The sequence below is a fragment of the Cetorhinus maximus genome, unplaced genomic scaffold (assembly GCF_964194155.1).
Source record: "Cetorhinus maximus unplaced genomic scaffold, sCetMax3.hap1.1 HAP1_SCAFFOLD_4089, whole genome shotgun sequence".
Classification (NCBI taxonomy): Eukaryota; Metazoa; Chordata; class Chondrichthyes; order Lamniformes; family Cetorhinidae; genus Cetorhinus; species Cetorhinus maximus.
The window spans coordinates 2838-19495 of record NW_027599994.1 but is presented as its reverse complement, the minus strand read 5'-3'; the positions used below and the strand labels follow the sequence as shown (position 1 = coordinate 19495).

General features: G+C 50.1%; 1 protein-coding gene across 1 annotated transcript; it reads right to left on the bottom strand.

Moving 5' to 3' along the window:
• Positions 1–4330: 4330 nt before the first annotated feature.
• On the bottom strand, positions 4331–14228 carry LOC144678353 (uncharacterized; the record flags this gene model as incomplete). The annotated part of the gene is made up of 3 exons (XM_078538161.1): positions 13929–14228; positions 9151–9447; positions 4331–4645 (listed from the first exon to the last, which is right to left on the bottom strand). Coding segments are annotated over exons 1-3 (871 nt in total), but the record flags the coding sequence as incomplete, so codon positions are not given.
• Positions 14229–16658: the final 2430 nt, after the last annotated feature.

Here is a 16658-nt window from a genome sequence, read left to right as displayed (position 1 = left end):
GGCGAAGAGACTGACCATAATGCAGCCATACTAGGCTAGGTGGGAATACCAACATATGGAAAAGGAGCAGGAGGAGACCACTCGGCCCCTCAAGCCTGTTCCGCCATTTAATAAGACTGTGGCTGATCTGATCGTAACCTGAAATCTGCATCCCACCTCCCTCTCCCCCACCGATAACCTATCACCCCCCACTTGCTCACCAAGAATCTCTCCAACTCCAGCTGCAAAATATCCAAAGGCTCAGCTTCCCAATCCTTTGCAGGTAGAGAGTTCCGGAGACTCACAACCCTTTGAGAGAAAAAAAATATTCTCCTCATCGCCGACTTAACTGGGGACCCCTTATATTGAAGCAGAGACCCCTGGTTCCTGATTCTCCCACAAGAGGAAATATCCTCTCAACATCCAGCCTGCGAATGGTGCTGAACATTGTGCAATATCAGGGAACATCCCCGCTTTGGACATTTTGATGGAAGGAAGGTCATGGATGTAGCAGTGGGTTAAAACTCTTTCAAGTTATCAACAGTCACAGATTGCAACTCTTTCGAGTACAATCACAGTTCTTGGTTTCCAGGAGTGGGACATGAACCCACAACCCTCTGATTCAAAGGCGAGGGTGCTATGAACTGAGCCACAGCTGACACCTCTAGCAGTGAGTTGAAATCCCACTCACAGAATTCAGTTAATGATCGGCGCTGGGACCCCAGCTATTCACAATATATATTAATGATTTAGGTGAGGGAGCTAAATGTAATATCTCCAAGTTTGCAGATGACACAAAGCTGGGTGGGAGAGCGAGCTGTGAGGAGGATGCAGAGATGCTTCAGTGTGACTTGGACAAGCTGAGTGAGTGGGCAAATGCATGGCAGATGCAGTTTAATGTGGAGCAATGTGAGGTTATCCACTTTGGTTGAAAAAACAGGAAGGCAGATTATTATCTGAAGGGCTATAAATTGAGAGAGGGAAATGTGCATCGAGACCTGGGTGTCCTCGTACACCAGTCGCTGAAGGTAAGCATGCAGGTGCAGCAGGCGGTAAAGAAGGCAAATGGGATGCTGGTCTTCATAGCAAGAGTATTCGAGTACAGGAGCAGGGATGTCTTGCTGCAATTATACAGGGGCCTTGGTAAGACCACACCTGCAACATTGTGTTCAGTTTTGGTCTCCTTACCTGAGGAAGGATGTTCTTGCTATAGAGGGAGTGCAGCGAAGGTTTACCAGACTGATTCCTGGGATGGCGGGACTGACATATGAGGAGCGATTGAGTCGGTTAGGATTATATTCACTGGAGTTCAGAAGAATGAGGGGGGAATATCATAGAAACATATAAATGTCTAACAGGACTAGACAGGGTAGATCCAGGAAGGATGTTCCCGATGGTGGGGAGAGTCCAGAACCAGGGGTCACAGTCTGAGGATACGGGGTAGACCATTTAGGACTGAGGTGAGGAGAAATGTCTTCACCCAGAGAGTGGTGAGCCTGTGGAATTCGTTACCACAGAAAGTAGTTGAGACCAAAACATTGTATGTTTTCAAGAAGGAGTTAGATATAGCTCTTGGGGCGAAAGGGATCAAAGGTTATGGGGAGAAAGCGGGGAGCAGGCTATTGAGTTGGATGACCAGCCACGATCATAATGAATGGCGGAGCAGGCTCGAAGGGCCGAATGGCCTACTCCTGCTCCTAGTTTCCATGTTAATAGCGCAAGTGAATCAATTTTAAGAATGGGAATTGAAATCGAGCGTCAGTAACGGCGAAAGGATCATTGATGGTGGTACAAACCCATCCGGTTCACTCATGCCATTTTGGGGAGGGAATCAGCCACCCTCACTTGGTCCCTCTCAAGCCACAGCATAGAGGTTGAAGCTAAACTGCCCTCTGTCCAGTTAAGGGCGGGCGCCACATGCTGGCATTGCCAGCGATGCCAACATCCCACGTAGGAGGGGAAAAACGCACCCATTCCCAAGAGCCTATCAAATCTTGTGCCGGGTCTTCAACGCCCTTGGCGATTGGTTAGTCAGCCGATTCTGATTGGTCGGGGTGCTGTCGTGCCCTTTCCTCCTGCCCTATCTATTGCCGTTACCCTTTGAAATGTGGCTTTCTTTTGTCTGTCTCTATGACCGGGAGGCACGATCGCATCCCTTCCTTCCCAGCCAACGAGCAGAGCCTTCACCATTTTGCTCCTCCAGGTCACTCTGAATTGAATTTCATCACTTCTTCTTTCACACAATGGCCTCTCTCTCTCTCTCTCTCTCTCTCACCACTCTATCCCTGTCTCTCTCTCTCTCTCACTCCAACTCTCTGTCGCTCTCCGTCCCTCTCCCTCCGGCCCCAAGTCTCTGTCATTCTCCCTCTGTCTCACTCTGTATCTCTCATGCCTGTCTCTCTCTATCTCTCTCTCTCACATTGTCCCTCTCTCCCTCTCTCTCATCCTCTCCCACCGTCCCTATCTCTATCTTTCTCTCTTTTGCTATCTCTCACTCTCTCTTTCTCTCGGTATCTCTCTCTCTCTCTCTCTCTCTCGCTCTCTCTCAGTCTCTCTCTCTGTCTCTCTCTCTCTCTCTGTCACACTCTATCTCTCTCTCTCACCATCTCTCTCTCTCTACCCTTCTTGCTCTCTCTTAGTCTCTCTCTCTCTTTCTCTCTGTCTCTCTCTCTTTGTCTGTCTCTCTCTCGCTGGCTCTCTCTCTTGCTCCCCCTCTCGCTCTCTCTCAGTCTCTCTCTCTCTGTCTCTCTCTCTCTCTCTGTCTCTCTCTCTCTCTCTGTCTCTCTCTCAGTCTCTCACTCTCTCTTGCTCAGTCTCTCTCTCTGTATCTCTCTCTCTCTCTCTCTCTGTCACACTCTATCTCTCTCTCTCACCACTCTATCCCTGTCTCTCTCTCTCACTCCAACTCTCTGTCGCTCTCCGTCCCTCTCCCTCCGGCCCCATGTCTCCGTCATTCTCCCTCTGTCTCACTCTGTGTCTCTCATGCCTGTCTCTCTCTCTCTATCTCTCTCTATCTCTCTCACTGTCCCTCTCTCCCTCTCTCTCATCCTCTCCCACCGTCCCTATCTCTATCTTTCTCTCTTTTGCTATCTCTCACTCTCTCTTTCTCTCGCTATCTCTCTCTCTCGCTCTGTCTCGGTCTCTCTCAGTCTCTCTCTCTGTCTCTGTCTCTCTCTCTGTCACACTCTATCTCTCTCTGTCACACTCTATCTCTCTCTCTCGCCATCTCTCCCTCTCTACCCCTCTCGCTCTCTCTTAGTCTCTCTCTCTCTTTCTCTCTGTCTCTCTCTCTCTGTCTGTCTCTCTCTCTCGCTGGCTCTCTCTCTTGCTCCCCCTCTTGCTCTCTCTCAGTCTCTCTCTCATGTGTCTCTCTCTGTCTCTCTCTCTCTCTCTCAGTCTCTCTCTCTCTCTCTGTCTCTCTCTCTCTCTCTCTGTCTCTCTCTCAGACTCTCACTCTCTCTTGCTCAGTCTCTCTCTCTGTATCTCTCTCTCTCTCTGTCGCACTCTAACTCTCTCTCTCGCCATCTCTCTCTCTCTCTCTACCCCTCTCGCTCTCTCTTAAACTCTCTCTCTCTTTCTCTCTGTCTCTCTCTCTCTGTCTGTCTCTCTCTCTCACTGGCTCTCTCTTGCACCCCCTCTTGCTCTCACTCAGTCTCTCTCTCTCTGTCTCTGTCTCTCTCTCAGTTTCTCTCTCTCTCTCTGTCTCTCTCTGTCTCTCTCTCAGTCTCTCTCTCTCGCCGTCTCTCTCTCTCTACCCCTCTCGCTCTCTCTTAGTCTCTCTCTTTCTCTCTGTCTCTCTCTCTCTGTCTGTCTCTCTCTCTCGCTGGCTCCCTCTCTTGCTTCCCCCTCTCGCTCTCTCTCTGTCTCTCTCTCAGTCTCTCTCTCTCTCTCTCTCTCTCTGTCTCTGTCTCTCTCTCTCTCTGTCTCTGTCTCTCTCTCTCAGTCTCTCTCTCTCTCTCTCTCTCTCTGTCTCTGTCTCTCTCTCTCTCTGTCTCTGTCTCTGTCTCTCTCTCTCAGTCTCTCTCTCTCTCTCTCTCTCTCTCTGTCTCTCTATCTCTCAGTTACCCCGTCTTTGGGAAGGACCTGACCGAAGACGCCCGCCGCCATCATCGATGAGTCGGCCTTGTGGCCTCTTCCACCCGGTAAAGTGCGCCGCCAAGACGGAACGCTCGATTACCGCCGGCGGGATTTCCCGCTCCCCGCCCGCCCGCCCGTCTGCCCGCCAGACCCGAACCAGTCCCGCTCTCCGCCCGCCAACCAGGGAGGGAGGGAGGGAGGGAGGGAGGGAGGGAGGGTGGAGCAGGAATACCCCAGCCCGAGCGCCAGGCCCCCCGATCGGCGTGGGACTTACCGGTGCAGACGACCCCGGCGTCCTCCCCGTGGTGGCAGTTGTGGGAGCCCCAGAGCCGGGAGCTGCAGTACCACAGGACCGTCTCGTCTCCCCGGCACGCCACGTCGTCCAGCCAGATGGGGCCCGTGCCTCGGCCAAAGCGGGCGTGGGAGGGCGCGGACAGGGCTGCCCCACAGCCCAGGCTGCTGCACACCACCTTGGCGTCGTGCAGCCCCCACTGGTCGTCACAGATAGTGCCCCAGCTGTCACCGAAGGAGATCTCTACTCGACCTTCGCAGGGGTTGCTCCCGTTCACCAGCTGGAGCTGCATCCTTTCTGCGGGGGGGAGGGAGGGAGGGGGGGAGGGGGTTAAAATAACAACCGTGAGGCACATCGGCTTATTTATTGTTTCAGTAATTCCCTTTGGTTCCCCTTTTCTCCTTCCGTTGGGCGACAGGGAGACCGCGGCGCAGGATCGGGCCTACGCCGGTCAAGAGACGAGCCTCGCCTCGCTTAGCCCAACTCCCTCCGAGGCCCCCCGGCTAGGGGGCTTCACCCGGCCACAGCGAAGGAACGGCCGACATCCTCTTCCCAAGTCAAGGACGGCGAGTGGCACCTTATGGATGAGCCCATAAGGCCATAGGAGCAGAAATTAGGCCATTCGGCCCATCGAGTCTGCTCCGCCATTCAATCACGGCTGATAAGTTTCTCAACCCCCATTCTCCCGCCTTCTCCCCATAACCTTTGATCCCCTTACCAATCAAGAACCTATCTATCTCGGTCTTAAATACACTCAATGACCTGGCCTCCACAGCCTTCTGTGGCAATGAATTCCATAGATTCACCACTCTCTGGCTAAAGAAGTTTCACCTCATCTCTGTTCTAAAAGGTCTTCCCTTTACTCTGAGGCTGTGCCCTCGGGTCCTAGTCTCTCCTACTCATGGAAACATCTTCCCCGCGTCCCACTCTATCCAGGCCTTTCAGTATTCTGTAAGTTTCAATCAGATCCCCCCTCATCCTTCTAAACTCCATCCAGTATAGACCCAGAGTCCTCAAACGTTCCTCGTATGTTAAGCCTTTCATTCCTGGGATCGTTCTCGTGAACCTCCTCTGGACCCCTCTCCAGGGCCAGCACATCCTTCCTGAGATACGGGGCCCAAAATTGCTCACAATATTCTAATTGTGGTCTGACCAGAGCCTTATAAAGCCTCTGCAGCACATCCCTGCTTTTATATTCTAGTCCTCTCCAAATAAATGCCAACGTTGCATTTGCCTTCCTAACTACCGACTCAACCTGCAAGTTGACCTTAGCATTTGCTCACCCGGACCCTGCGACCCTCTTGGGTTGAAAGACTTTTACCTCATCTCCTCTCTCGCCTTTAATACCAAGCGCTGTAATTCTACACCCCCTGGGCACTGACCTCCCTGCTGAAGTTAGTATGCCCTCCGGCCAGGCCCCTCACAATTTTGTACATCTCAATCAAATCTCCTTTCCTACTCCTCTGCTCCAGGCAGAACAACCTCACCCTGCCCAATCTCTCTGCTTAGCTACAATTTCCCAGTCCTGCCAACATTCTTCCAAATCTCCTCTGCACCCTCTGTAATACAGTTCTATCCCTAGCCTGTGAACAGCTTGCTAGGTCAGCATTTATTATCCATCCCTAATTGCCCATCAGAAGCTTCCTTAGTTATTCTTTGATGCGATGTGAGGGTCTCTACCTAGGCCAGCTTTTACTATCCATCCCTAATTGCCCCCTTACAAAGGTTTTTTTAAAAAATTCATTCGTGGGCTGTTGGCATCGCTGGTTAGGCCAGCATTTATTGCCCATCCCTAATTGCCCTCGAGAAGGTGGTTTTTTTATCTTAATTCATTCATGGGGTGTGAGCATCACAAGCTGACGCCAGCATTTATTGCCCATCCCTTTTGGCCCCTTGAGAAGGCGGTGGTGAGCCGCCTTCTTGAGCCTCTGCAGTTCCCTGTGGTGTAGGTATACCCACAGTGCTGTTAGGGAGGGAGTTCCAGGATTTTGTCCCTGTGGTGTAGGTACACCCACAGCGCTGTTAGGGAGGGAGTTCCAGGATTTTGTCCATGTGGTGTAGGTACACCCACAGTGCTGTTAGGGAGGGAGTTCCAGGATTTTGTCCCTGTGGTGTAGGTACACCCACAGTGCTGTTAGGGAGGGAGTTCCAGGATTTTGACCCAGTGACACTGAAGGAACGGCCGATATATTTCCAAGTCAGGATGGTGAGTGACTGGGAGGGGAACTTCCAGGTGGTGGTGTTCCCATCTATCTTTTCCCTTGTCCTTTTAGACGGTAGTGGTTGTGGGTTTGGAAGGTGCTGTGGAAGGAGCCTTGGTGAGTTCCTGCAGTGCATCTTGTAGATGGTACACACACTGCTGCTACTGTGCGTCGGTGGTGGAGGGAGTGAATGTTTGTGGATGGGGTGCCGATCAAGCGAGGCTGCTTTTCCCTGGACGGTGTCGAGCTTCTCGAGTGTTGTGGGAGCTGCACACATCCAGGCAAGTGGGGAGTATTCCATCACACTCCTGACTTGTGCCTTGTCGATGGTGGACAGGCTTTGGGGGAGTCAGGAGGTTGAGTTACTCTCCGCCGCAGGATTCCCAGCCTCTGACCTATTCAACTGATAGCAACTTCTCGAAGAATTAACCCTGTCAGCCTCACACCTGGAAGTTCCCCTCCGAGTCGCTCGCTATCCTGACTTGGTAATATATCGGCCGTTCCTTCACTGTCACGGGGTCAAAATCCTGGCATATTCATCTTGTGGCTGGAGCAAAGTAACAGGTGATCGTGCTACTGGCGCCTGGTATAGTCCCCGCCTGGAGAAAGGAGCGGGTATTACCAGCGTCTTACCGTCCACTGTACAATTTCATTGATGTAAATCGAGCTGAATGTCGGGCGGCTATTGTCTACCTAATACAAGCCACCACTATTGTACCATCCACATTTCCAAGTCCCTGTTTGGCTGAGCTCAACTGCAGGGTCAAGCAGAATTACAGGATGATCACAGCACGGAAGGAGGCTATTCGGCACATCCTGTCTGTACTGGCTCTTCAACCGAGCAACTCACCACCCACCCCGCCCCACCCCGCCCCACCTCTGCCTTCTCCCTGTAACCCTGCACACACTTCGTTTTCAGACCACAGTTTCCTTCCCTTTTCAAAGCCTCGATTGAAGCTGCCTCCCCCGGGCCTTCTCAGGCAGCGCGTTCCAGATCCGGAACTCCTCCCAATGCCTGAGGCTGTTTCTCCCCAGGTCGCTGTTGCTTCTTCCGCCGGATCCCCTTCAATCCGTGCCCTCTCCTTCTTGATCTCCTCTCCCCCACCCCGCCACGACCAATGGGAACAGGTTCACCCTCTTCTACCCTGTCCAGGCCCCCTCGCGATTTTGAGCACCCCTATCGAATCTCCTGGCAATCTTCTCTTCTCCAAGGAAGACAGTCCCGCCTTCCCCAATATATCCACGTCACCCAAGTCCCTCATCCCGGGGACCATTCCCGTGAATCTTCTCTGCACTCTCCAAAGCCTTCACAACCTTCCTAAAGAGCGGTACTCAGAACTGGACGCAATACCCCAGCTGAGGCTGAACTAGTGTCTGATGCAAATTCAACATCACCTCCTTGCTCCTGTACTCTAATAATAAAGCTTAGGGTACTCTATGCTTTACAAGAGATTTTCTTAACCTGCCCTTGCCATCTTCAATGATGTATTTTAGGTCCCTCTGACCCTGGTACCCCTTTTAGAATTGGGTCCTCTGTTTAATATTGTTTAATCAAAGGGGAAGATGTGCATGGTCAGATATGATATTGGCCACTCTCTACACGTATCCAAAGTCTGAAATTGCTCATTTATTGGACACCTATCCTGCTAACTTCATATAAAGGGGCTGCATTTTTCAAAATGTCCTCCAGTCCAATCCGATTTCAACTCGAAACAAAAATAAAAACAAAAATACCTGGAAAAACTCAGCAGGTTTGGCAGCATCGGCGGAGAGGAGCAAGTCCGAATGACCCTTCAACAGAACTAAGTAAAAATAGATGAGATGTGAAATATAAGCTGGTTTAAGGCGGGGGGGGGGTGGGGTGGGACAGGTAGAGCTGGATAGAGGGCCAGTGATAGGTGGAGATTAACCAAAAGATGTCACAGACAAAAGGACAAAGAGGTGTTGAAGGTGGTGATATTATCTAAAGGAATGTGCTAATTAAGGGTAGAAAGCAGGACGGGCAAGGTGCAGATAGCCCTAGCGGGGACGGGGTGGGGTGAAGGAATCAAAATAGGCTAAAAGGTAGAGATAAAACAATTAGCCTTTATCGATTCCTGCACCCCATCCCACCCCCACTAGGGCTCTCTGCACCTTGCTGGTCCTGCTTTCTACCCTTAATTAGCACATTCCTTAGATAATATCCCCACCTTCAACACCTCTTTGTCCTTTTGTCTGTGACATCTTTTGGTTATCTCCACCTATCACTGGCCCTCTATCCAGCTCTACCTGTCCCACCCACCCCCCCCCCGCCTTAAACCAGCTTATATTTCACCTCTCTTCTATTTTTACTTAGTTCTGTTGAAGGGTCGTGAGGACTCGAAACGTCAGCGGTGCTCCCTCTCCGCCGATACTGCCAGACCCGCTGAGCTTTTCCAGGTTATTTTTTTGTTTTTGTTTTTGTTTCGGATTTCCAGCGTCCGCAATTCTTTTTTGCTCTTCAATGAAAAATTGGATCGTTGTTCGAGAGCAGATTGACACCGATCGGCCCGACGCTGCCACCATGTGGGATGTGCTCGTTTCGAGTCTCGATTTTCTTTGCGCAGGACTTCGGCTGCCTACCTGAAATAGCGATCGCGAGGGATTCACTCTGGGTGGAGTTGTACTCCCGCCCGGCGATGGTTGTCCGGTACGCGCAAGTGTAGTCTCCCTGATTGGCCATCGTCGTGTTCACCATGGTGAACTCCGCAACTGAGTCGCGCACGGTCAACCTGGTGCTTATCTCCAGCCCATTCTGGTACAGCTGGAAATTACGGGTCCGGTAGGCTTTCGGGGCTGTGCAGAGCAGGGTGAGTAGCTGCCCCTGGGGGTACAGATGAAACTCGGTGTTCCTGGATATCGTGGGTCGTTCTGCCTTGCCTGAAAGATAAAAGGGAGGCAACTCTTGTGAACGCAAGGCCTGAACGCAAGTCAACCCAATCTTTTGGCATCTCTTACCCCCGCTGTGCATTGACGGACAAGGTTGCCCCTTCCTGGGGAGCCAGAATCCTGATTTCTACAGTGGGAAGGTGGTGGGGGAGGGGGGCGATTGGTGTAGGGGGTGGGGGGAGGTGGGGTGGTGGTGAGTTAAGCTCAGGGAGGAGGTAGGGCCATGCAGAATATAATCCTGCACCTCTGCAAGCAGAACCACCATCTTGCAAAGCATGAGAGGTGTACGAAACATACGACACTACGAAATCACCCAACAAGACATTAAAGTGGCCATGTGTGCCGCTAAGGTACTAATGGATATGTTCCATCAAGATGAGGAAGGTTTGGGTGTCATGGAAGAGGAAGCCAATACCACTGACGAACAAACTTACTATGATTGAGAGAAGATGTACATGTCTGAGATTCGGCAGTATCTAAGAGAATTGAATCTCATCTTCACAGTCTTCAGGGAACCCTTTGTATCAGACGCTAAGCTGTTTTCTGCAAACGTATGTTGTAACTTTTATGAGTACCTTTTTAAAATGTATATATCCTCATAAGTTTGTTGCCCTCTTAAGAGTAAAGAATTGCAAGGTCTATAAGGCAGGAGTGTATGATCGAATGTAGGAGGGGCTCAACATCACCTCACGAGGAGGAACACATGGATGTCTTCCAATATCGTGGCTCGTAACTACACGAGCGCCTGCCCCATTGTTGCATCTCGCCTTATCTTACGTTCGTCGTATGTCTCAGTCACTCGCAGCGCAGAACAGGACTGACGCCGAAACGAGAGACAGCCCCGTCAAAGATTCACGCCTGACGCTCATCAGGGAAAACACCCGAGCGCCAAGTCTCCAAGCGTCACTGCGATGTTGGCGACGGGACAAACGGGTGCCGTCTGGCGGGCCGGCTGAATCGGGTTGTTCGACGCGTTGCCATGGAGACAGCAACGGAGCACTGTAGGCTCCCCAGGTTCCCGGCATCAACCAAAGGCTTAAGGTTTGACCATATTCCCTTTGTCTGAAGCGACCGGGTCCCTGAGTATAAATGTACATTGCTTCTAGCATGTATAAATGAGCTGCACCATGAACTTGACTCCTGACTTCTGAACCTGCATCTAAACCTCAATTATCTTATCTTAACTGTGTACCCTTTTGTTACTAGCCAGATAACCTGTCCCACCTTCCACCCCCACACCTTCATGCCTACCCCCACCCCTAGTCTATTGAAACCCCTGATAATTTTGATCAACTCAATGAAATCTCCGCATAACCTTCTTTGTTCTGAGGAGAACATGCATGAGTTCTCTATTCTCTTTCATGTTGCTCATTCTTGGCGCCAAGCTACCAACCTTAGTTGAACGTTCCCTGGTCTAAAGCAACCCCCAGTGGCTCCACACAACTAGATTCCCATACAGAGGCTACCATTGTGGTAAATCTCCCTTGTTTCCCTAAGGCTATGGTGACCATCATGTGACGTATGCGCGTTTAAGTATCTATTTCAGGGGGACGCAAGGGCATAAGAAACGGGGATTGGAGTAGACCATTCGGCCCATCGAGCCTGCTCTGCCATTCAATGTGCTCACAGCTAAACTTGGGATTCCACTCCATTTTCCTGCTCGCTCCCCATATCCCATCATTAACGGAGAGGCCAAAAATCTGTCCATCCCGGTCCTCAACGATGGAGCATCCACAATCCTCTGGGCTAGATTCCCAACCCTTCGAGTGAAGACATTCCTTCTCATCTCAGTCCTAAATGATCGGCCCCCTTATCCCGACATTGTGCCCCCGTGTTTTAGATTCCCTCCGACCAGCGGAATCGACCCCTCGGTGCCCACCCTGGGAAACCCCTTCACAATCCTGCAGGTCTCAATGAGATCGCCTCCCATTCTTCTAAACTCCAGAGAATATCTCCAGAGGGATCTGGACCAACTGGAAAAATGGGCCAGAAAATGGCAGATGGAATTTAATGCGGAAAAGTGTGAGGTGTTACATTTTGGAAGGACAAACCAAGGTAGGACATACACAGTAAATGGTAGGGCACTGAGGAGTGCGGAGGAACAAAGGGATCTGGGAGTTCAGATACATAATTCCCGGAAAGTGGCATCACAGGTAGACAAGGTTGTAAAGAATGCTTTTGGCAGACTGGCCTTCATAAATCAAATTATTGAGTATAGGAGTTGGGATGTTATGGTGAGGTTGTATAAGACATTGGTGAGGCCAACTTTGGAGTATTGTGTGCAGTTCTGGTCGCCTAACTACAGGAAGGATATCAGTAAGATCGAGAGAGTGCGGAGAAGATTTACTAGGATGTTGCCGGGTCTTCAGGAGTTGAGTTACAGGGAAAGATTAAACAGGTTAGGACTTTATTCCTTGGAGCGTAGAAGGATGAGGGGAGATTGGATAGAAGTTTACAAAATTGTGAGGGGTATAGACAGAGTAAATGCGAGTAGGCTCTTTCCACTTAGATTAGGAGAGATAAACACGAGAGGACATGGCTTTAGGGTGAAAGGGGAAAGGTTTAGGGGGAACATTAGGGGGAACTTCTTCACTCAGAGAGTGGTGAGAATGTGGAACGAGCTACCGTCTGATGTGGTAAATGCGGGCTCACTCTTAAGTTTTAAGAATAAATTCGATAGATACATGGATGGGAGAGGTCTGGAGGGCTATGGACTGGGTGCAGGTCAATGGGACTAGCCGAATAATATTTTGGCACAGACTAGAAGGGTCGAATGGCCTGTTTTTCTGTGCTGTAGTGTTCTATGGTTCTATGGTTCTAATATAAACCCAATTTACTCAGCCTCTCATCCCAGGGACCAATTTAGTGAACCCTTCACTGCACCACCTCCAGTGCAAGTACATCCTTCATTTAACACGGAGACCAGAACTGCGCACCATATTCCAGATGGGGTCTCACCAAAAACCCTGCACAACAGTAGCAAGGCTTCTTCATTCTTGTACTCGAATCCCATTGCAATAAAGGCCAACATGCCATTTGCCTTCCTCCTTACTTGCTACGCCTGCATGCTAACTTTCCGCGTTCCTTCTACAAACACACCCTTTGATCATTGACACTTATAATTCCCTCACCTTTTTAGATAAAGAAAAAAATTCTGTTTTCTTTCAGTCTCATGGCCAAAGTAGACAGCCTTGCACTCCGCTGCATTACATTCCCATCAGTCACCTTTTGCCCACTCGCCCGACTTGCAGCCTCTCAGTCTCCTCCCCGCAGCTTACCTTCCCACCCTAGCTTGGCCTCATCAGCAAACTCAGATCCATCGCTGAAACAGAAACAGAAATACCCGGAAAAACTCGGCAGGTCTGGCAGCATTGGCGGAGAAGAACACAGTTGACGTTTCGAGTCCTCATGACCCTTCAACAGAACTAAGTAAAATTAGGAAAGGGGTGAAATATAAGCTGGTTTAAGGAGGGTTTGGGGGGGATGGAGTTTGTTGGGACAAGCAACCAGTGATAGGTGGAGATAACCAAAATCTGTCACAGACAAAAGAACATAGAGGTGTTGAAGGTGGTGATATTATCTAGAGGAATGTGCTAATTATGAGTGGAAGACAGGGCAGATAAGGTGCAGATGGCTCTAGTGGGGGGTGGGGGAATACTAAAAGGTAGAAATAAACAATGGGTGCAAATACATTTAAAATAATGGAAATAGGTGGGAAAAGACAAATCTATATAAATTATTGTGAAAAAAAAAAAAAAAAAAAAAAAAAAAAAAAAAAAAAAAAAAAAAAAAAAAAAAAAAAAAAAAAAAAAAAAAAAAAAAAAAAAAAAAAAAAAAAAAAAAAAAAAAAAAGGAGGGGGAAGAAACGGGAAGTGGGTGGGGATGGAGGAGAGAGTTCAAGATCTAAAATTGTTGAACTCAATATTCAGCCCAATAATTTATACAGATTTTTTCTTTTCCCACCTATTTCCATTATTTTAAAATGTATTTCCGCCATTGTTTATTTCTACCTTTTAGTATTCCCCACCCCCCACTAGAGCCATCTGCACCTTATCTGTCCTGTCTTCCACTCTTAATTAGCACATTCCTTTAGATAATATCACCACCTTCAACACCTCTTTGCGCTTTTATCTGTGACAGATTTTGGTTATCTCCACCTATCACTGGCTATTTGTCCCAACAAACCCCCCACCTTAAACCAGCTTTTATATTTCACCCCTTTCCTAATTTTACTTAGTTCTGTTGAAGGGTCACGAGGACTCGAAACGTCAACTGTGCTCCCCTCTCCGCCGATGCTGCCAGACCTGCTGAGTTTTTCCAGGTGTTTCTGTTTCTGTTTTGGATTTCCAGCGTCCGCAGTTTTTTATTTTTACTTTTAGATACGTCGCCCTCTGCCTCTTTGCCTCAGTCACTCATGCAGAGCGACCTCGAAACCAGAAAGCGGGGGTGGGGGGTGAAAATCGGCGACTCACTTGTGATGGCGACCTGGACCCGGTCACTGTGAGTGGACGAGTGCATCTTGTGGTTGATCAGCACTTTGAACATGCAAGTGAAGTAGCCTTCCTGGTGCATGCTGATGTTGTGGATGGTCAGGATGGCGCTGGAGGCTGACGTCGGCCCCACCGAGGCCACCGGTCCCGACTCGCCCACTTTGTAGAGGTAGAAGGTGATCACCGCGAAGACGCTGGCCGACGAGCAGCGGAAGTTGACGGCCTCGCCTTGGACGAACATGCCGGACGTCCGCAACACCGAAATCGAGGGCCGCAACAGGACATCTGAGGCGGGGGAGAGAAAGAGAGAGTGAGCACGGGTGAATCGCTTTGCTCCAGAGGCCCGGGTCAAACCGTTTTGGCCGGGGTTGGGTGCAGGGGGGCATCATTGGCTCTAGAAATTCGCCCCGGGTCACCTTTACATCGCCTATTCTAAATCCCGCTCGATTTCAGCTCCGCGGGCATGTTGATTGGACGGCGACCGGGCGGGGGATTGGACCAAGCAACGAATGCAACACGGCCTGTTCTCCATTCTTAGCCAGGATGAGTTTCCTCCCCATTCAGAAATATACAGAGCAAAGGTTACCTGTTTCAATCCTGCGCTGTCCGAACATATGAAGCAGGAACAGGAGGAGGCCACTCGGCCCCTCGAGCCTGCCCCGCCATTCAATAAGCTGACGGCCAATCTGATTGTAACCTCAGCCCCACATTCTGGCCGACCCCCCCAATAACCTTTCACCGCCCCCCCCCTTGCTTAACCAGAATCTATCACGCTCGGCCTTAAACGTATTCAAAAACCCTGTTCCCAACGCCTTTTGGGGAAGAGAGTTCCAAAGGCTCACCAACCTTTGAGAGAAGGAAATTCTCCTCGTCTCCATTTAAATGGACGAACCCATATTTACAAACAGTGACGTCTATCACAGAATCACACACACAGTGCAGAAGAGGCCCTTTGGCCCATCGAGTCTGCACCGACACTGTGAGAAACGCCTGACCTACCTACCTCATCCCATTGACCAGCACTTGGCCCCATCGCCTTGAATGTTGATGAGGTGCCAAGTGCTCATCCAGGTACTTTTTAAAGGATGTGAGGCTAACCCGTCTCCACCACCCTCCCAGGCAGCGCATTCCAGACCCTCACCACCCTCTGGGTAAAAAAAGTTTTTCCTCACATCCTCCCCCCTAAACCTCCTGCCCCTCACCTTGACCTTATGTCCACCTGTGACTGACCCTTCAACTAAGGGGAACAGCTGCTCCCTATACACCCTGTCCATGCCCCTCATAATCTTGTACACCTCGATCAGGTCGCCCCCTCAGTCTTCTCTGCTCCAACGAAAACAACCCAAGTCTATCCAACCTCTCCTCATAACTTAAATGTTTCATCCCAGGCAACATCCTGGTGAATCTCCTCTGCACATCCTCCAGTGCCATCACATCCTTCCTATAATGTGGTGACCTAAGGTCTAGATTCTATGTCTAGGTTTAGATTCTCCCACAAGGGGAAACATCCTCTCCACATCCACTCTGTCAAATCCCCTGAGGGTCCTATATGCATCCATCAAGACGCCTCTTATTCTTCTAAACTCCAGTGAGGACAACTCTGGCCAAAGGCTCAGGCGTCACCTCTTACGTTGTAACATAAAACCACGTTCGGAGTTCTAGATAAAAATAACAGAAAGTGTCGTAAAAACTCAGCAGGTCTGGGAGCATCTGTGAAGGGAGAAAAAGAGTTAAGGTTTCGAGTCCAATATGACTCTTCTTCGGAACTTAGACACCAAAACTGAACAGCATACAAATATACGAATGAGGAGCAGGGGTAGGCCATTCGGCCCCTCGAGTCCGCTCCCCCATTCAATTAGATCATGCCTGATCTGATTGTAACCTCGACCCCACATTCCGGCCTCCCCCCCCCCTCCGATAACCTTTCATGCCCCCCTTGTTAACCAAGAATCGATCTACCTCGGCCTTAAAAACATTCAAAGACTCTGCCTCAAAACTCCATTTGATATTTCTTACATCCATTGCACATTTACGAAGCTGAACTTTATCAGTCCAGTCATATTAAGTGCATTGCAACTTGTGATGTTTTCTTTTCTCTGGTGTTCATGAGTCTTTGGCACCCTCTTCCTCAAAAGGCCTGTGGAAGTAGAGTTTTTGAATATTTTTAAGGCAAGATCGGTTCTTGGTAAACAAGGAGGGGTGAAGGGCTAATCAGGGAGAGGCAGGAATGTGGGGTTGAGGTTACAATTAAATCAGGCATGGTCTTATTGGATGGGCGAGCAGGTTGGAGGGGCCGAGTGGTCTACTCCCGCTCCTAATTCATACGTTCGTGTCAACATCATTAGACCGAAAGCGGGATCATCTTGGCAAGTCACAACAGGAACTCACTGGGTAGAACATCTGTCTGACATAGAATTAGATGGCGCTGACTGCACTAAATACCAAGCACTGTGTGTTCGGCGCGGTCGCTCAGGCCCCACTCGTTTTGCCCCCAACCATTTCCTTAGCCCTGGTGTTCATATCGCACACCTGTGATGCTACAAAGTGGCGGGACCCTTCCAGAAGGGTTCTGAAGTGGGGGGGCCCCGGCGGGTGAGAAGTTCCCCAAAATGGCCACTGTCAGATCGTCTCTGCCCATCCCACGCAGCTCCTGCTGAGCTAACTCAATTGGCCGCAAGAGGACGTAAGGACAGAGGCGGTGCGTAGTCGGCG